General features: G+C 44.6%; 1 protein-coding gene across 1 annotated transcript; it reads left to right on the top strand.

Moving 5' to 3' along the window:
- The first annotated feature begins 391 nt into the window (after window positions 1-391).
- On the top strand, window positions 392-3,769 carry LOC100283888 (HPP). Its single transcript, NM_001156786.2, has 5 exons — window positions 392-931; window positions 1,262-1,395; window positions 2,873-3,020; window positions 3,151-3,257; window positions 3,351-3,769. Exons 1-5 carry the CDS (start codon window positions 625-627, stop codon window positions 3,390-3,392), a joined length of 738 nt encoding a protein of 245 aa, NP_001150258.2. The 5' UTR covers window positions 392-624; the 3' UTR covers window positions 3,393-3,769.
- The last annotated feature ends 903 nt before the right edge of the window (window positions 3,770-4,672 follow it).

The following is a 4,672-nucleotide window of genomic DNA, read 5'->3' on the forward strand; positions in this document are numbered from 1 at the left end:
TTTCTGTTATCGGGCTTCAGTCTGGCCCGACACTGTTTTGGGTCAGGGTTTTTTGGGCTGGCCTGGCCCGAAGGGCCGTGTCTGGGCCTCTTGTAAGGCACGCAGGACTGTACATGTCCGGCCCGATAGACCCGTGGGCCTGGTCGTGCCGTGCCATGCCTAATTGGGCCGGGCCCGGGCCGGGCGATGCCGTGCGACCCGTTTGCTCATCTATACATGGACGGCTTGGGACAGCAGCTTTGGCAGTGATCCTTTCATCCATGGCTGGGTGAAGAATGCGGACCCAAGTCAGAAGAAAACAAGGAGGAGCGCATGGAAAGTATCTCACTGTCTGTTTGGCTGTTTGTTTATATATCAGTATCATTGTCTCAACATAACGGAATAGAACACTAGAACAGCTGCGACTCTCCAGTCTCCACGCCACCGAACTCCGAAGAGGCCACCTCCCCTCATGGCCTCATCACATCACAGCGCCTCCTCACCTTGTCTGTCCTCTTCCTCTCGCCCCTTATCTTACTCGTTTACGTTTCTTCTCGTGGGGAGAGAGAAACAGCAGGGCTAGATTAGATACCACAGAGAGAGAGAGAGAGAGAGAGAGAGAGAGAGGGAGGGAGGGTGGAGAGGATGGCTTCGCTGCAGAGCCAGAGCCTGCTCGGCATTGGCAGCAGCAGCATCGTCTTGGCACGAGCGAGGGTGCAGCAGTGTCTGGCAGCGGCGTCTCGCTCACACGCGCCCCTCCTGCAGGCCAATGGAGGCAGGACGGGCCTCCCCTCCTCCTCGATCCTTAACGCTGGCAATGCGATCAGCTTCAGCCGGCGGAGAAGGAAGGACCTGCGCGTCGTCGCGGAGGCGGCCGCGGCGGGGCCGACCAAGGTCACGCCGGCCTCGTCTGGCGGCGTCAGCATCAGCGACGTGCTCTGGCCTTCCGCCGGTGAGTCCCAGACTTCGATCTTTTTTTGTTATCATGGCTGGTGCGTCTGATTTCTTTTCCCTCTTCTGGTGATTTCGGAGGTATCCCATCTCTTCCATCCGGTCTGCTGACTGGTTAGTCATGGGCTGGCTCGCGTTTATCTGAAGCTCTCTGCTGTTGCCAGATGATGACAACTATTTCTTGCGTATTTATTTTCTGAAAACAAGTGTTCCTTGAATATTGGCAAACCAGTGCAGAATTTTGGGCTTTAAGAACAAGTTTATTTACGAAGGGTCAGAAGGCCTCCCGTTTGATCTGTTGCCACCTGCAATGTTTGTTGATACCATTCAGGAGCATTCTTGGCCATGGCGGTACTTGGGAAAATGGACCAGGTGGTGGCGTTCAAGGGAGTATCCTTGACGATTCCGCCCCTGGGAGCAGTCTGCTGCGTGCTTTTCAGCGCTCCAGACTCGCCTGCAGCCAAGGTGCGTAGTCAACATACATTCACATTTTTTTTGAAGCAAATACATTTTAAAATATAGCTCCACGATGTTTTTTTTAGTTTACGATGGTAATGTGGGACGATATGGCCGCTTTGGGCACGAACGATGAAACTTGAATGCTATAAAGAAATCCTACATTCAAAACTGTCTTTGCCTCTTCTTCATCCTTTTTCTTTTGAGATGAGAAAAATGTACTGTCCTTTTTCCAAGGTTTTGTATGGTGATAGATATAGGTCACGGATTAGCCTCAGACACTTTTCTAACATATTCCTTATCGTAATGTTCCGCTGAATTCCTATATTTACTTAAAAATATTAGAATGCTCCACAAACAACCACTTAGCGTATCTGATTAATTATGATTGATTTAAGGTAACTGAATTCGAACAAGAAAAAAGATTTGAAGGTAACTTAATTTAAAAGAGAAAAGGAAAATATACCATTAACCAAAGCGTAGCAGTGGCAGACACATTGAGGTAGAAAAGCAGAAGCATTGACACCGTAGTTGCAGAAACAAATATCCAGTTAAAAAGCTAGCATAACTACTGTAAAAAAATATTAGTAGCATGACACTAGGAACTTAGCAACAAGGGCTTCATCATTTAACGCTTATGGCAAAATTTCTTGCTCTCGAATAGCTCAGCTCCAAGCCATTCCGGTATAATTAGGGGTGGTAATTGGCTCTAACTTTACAGTATAAAAGTTAAGGATCGAAACGGATTAACATCGAGCTTTATTTTTATTTATTTTTAAATTAAAATTAATTAAGGGTCTTAACTTGTTGTGAAGAATTATTTGGATCATGATCCATTACCACCTCTAAGTGTAACAAAAAACTAAATATTTAGGGACTGTTCGAAACATAGTAGTTTTCTAGTACCAAGATAATACCATGGTATTTGAGCATACAATTTTATTTTAAACCAAAAGACGTTTATGAGCACATTTAAAAACTTTGCATTTTAAACCATGGTTTTACCAATACCACGATATTTTTCCGTGCTAAAGTTTTTGGCTTGCACGTAGCTGCGGTTTTCTTTTCTCCTATAATATAACTGAAATACTTTGTCTCCAAACATGTGTTGGGTTAGACTAATCTAAAATATAATATAGTTATACATTGGCATATAATACAATGTGGTATTATAAACTGCTATTTTGAAAAAACAGAGTTCCCAATTAGGCCCTTAGTAAGTTATCTGATGTTTTTAAAACAGTTTGCAGGCTTACAGTTACCTTCTTCCATTTTGAGATGGTTCGAGATTATCGAAAACTGTAGCTACTAGCTTACAGCGAATCAAAATCTTTTGAAATCCACCTATGGTAATTAGTACTTACAAAGTAACACTTGTTTGTGACTGTACAAACTTATAGCAAGTTAGCAACTCTAATGGTGAATCAAAAGTTCTCGTGCTTCATCTATGGTAATCAGTACTAACACGGCTGATAAAAACTTGCAGAAATATAATATGTTCGTCGCCCAGATCGGTTGTGCGGCTTTGGGCGTATTAGCCCTCTCGTTGTTTGGGCCTGGCTGGTTAGCAAGAGGTGCAGCCCTTTCAGCCTGTATAGCATTCATGACCATCACGGGTGCCTCACATCCTCCAGGTAAATCTTCCAAGACAAATAATTTATGAATTCTTGTGTTGCCCCAGCCCCCAGCTGTCTGTACAGTGTACATCCCCTTCTCATTGAACACTTGTTTTGTACGCTGTTTATAATTTCTGAATTCTTGCAGCTGCAAGCTTGCCCCTCCTATTTATCGATGGCCCGAAGTTTCACAGTTTGCAACTTTGGTACGCGCTTTTCCCTGGAGCTGTAGGTTGCATCGTCCTTTGCTTGATTGTAAGTGAACTGCGCCTCATGACTTTCTCAAAGAACAAAAGGCTTAGTGCATAGAAAACATAACATCAACTCTTATGCCATAATATTTTGCAGCAAGAGGTGGTGGTTTACCTGAAGAAGAACATCAAATTTTGACTCAAGTATCTTGACTCTATGGATTCTTGTGGCAATGATTCTATTAATTATTCAATCATGTACCATAAATTACATTGCCAACATTTGCCAAGCATGTTCGGTTGTCCTGCAGCTGTAATCCATAGAGATAAAATATTGTAAAATACACAACCACAGTCGGATTAAAGTCGCAGCAAGCCGTAGCGAACATGGGGAAAGTTGTGAAAATGAAGGCCTCCTATCTCTTGTATTAGTTAAAGAAGAAAGAGGACTTTCCTTGATACCTTGTGCTCGTCAAAATGCAGAGGACACAAATGTGTATATACCATTATCTCTGTCACTGTGGACGCATTAACCCTTAGTGATGTTTTGGTAATTAATGACAAATATTTGTGGACTAACAATTCTTAGAGAAATAAGAATGCAGGTTGGACTACACAGAACAGAAAAAATCTTGAAGACTTATAAGCATTGGTTGTGGATCATGTGAAGGCAAAGATATATCATAGATTTTGTTTTTGCCGGTCACCAAGAGTTTAGAGAAGAAATTGATCGGATTAGTAGGCTAGATAGTCGTACTATAAAGAGGGGTCAATGACTTTGGTCTGTGTAAAATTTAGTGCCTCATAGAGCATCTAGTAGTTGTATTTGCATGAGGACTGACAGCGCTTCCGATTTCAAGAGTTAGAATCTTTTTTAAAAGTATTTGAAAAGTGGCTAAGTATTAGGGTCGGCAGACCGTCCGGGCCAGGAGGCCGGATCGTTCATGATCCATCCAGAGGGGTCCGAAGTATGTTCACTTCAGACTGGTCCAGTATGTTTGTACTGCGGACCGTCTGGGCCTTGGGGCCGGACCGTCCACAACCTTGACCAGAGAGGGTCCATAGTTGCACTTGTCCATGTGTCCTTGTGCGAACTATCTGGTCGAGGTCGGCGGACCGTCCGCAACTGCCAAATTGGATTTGGGCAGGGACTGTATATTTTTGGGCGTTTGAACTATGGACCGTCCGAGGCTTTAGCCCGGACAGTAGTATCTCCCAGGCGCGGACCGTCTGGCCCAGTAGGGCGGACAATCCGCTCATGTAAATCAACTTGGTTAGTGCTCTAGTGTTTTAAGTTGTCAGGCTCGGACCGTCCGGCCTGGGTTGGCGGACCGTCCAGGCTTGACATTTTCTGACAGCACCGACAGGTTCCAAACGGGAATTATAGCCGTTACTTGTACGACGGACTGTCCGGCCGGGCGTGGACCGTCCGTGTTTGCGCAGAATGTGTGCTTCAAGCACATAACGACTAGAATTGAC

The sequence above is a fragment of the Zea mays genome, chromosome 5 (assembly GCF_902167145.1).
Source record: "Zea mays cultivar B73 chromosome 5, Zm-B73-REFERENCE-NAM-5.0, whole genome shotgun sequence".
Lineage (NCBI taxonomy): Eukaryota > Viridiplantae > Streptophyta > Magnoliopsida > Poales > Poaceae > Zea > Zea mays.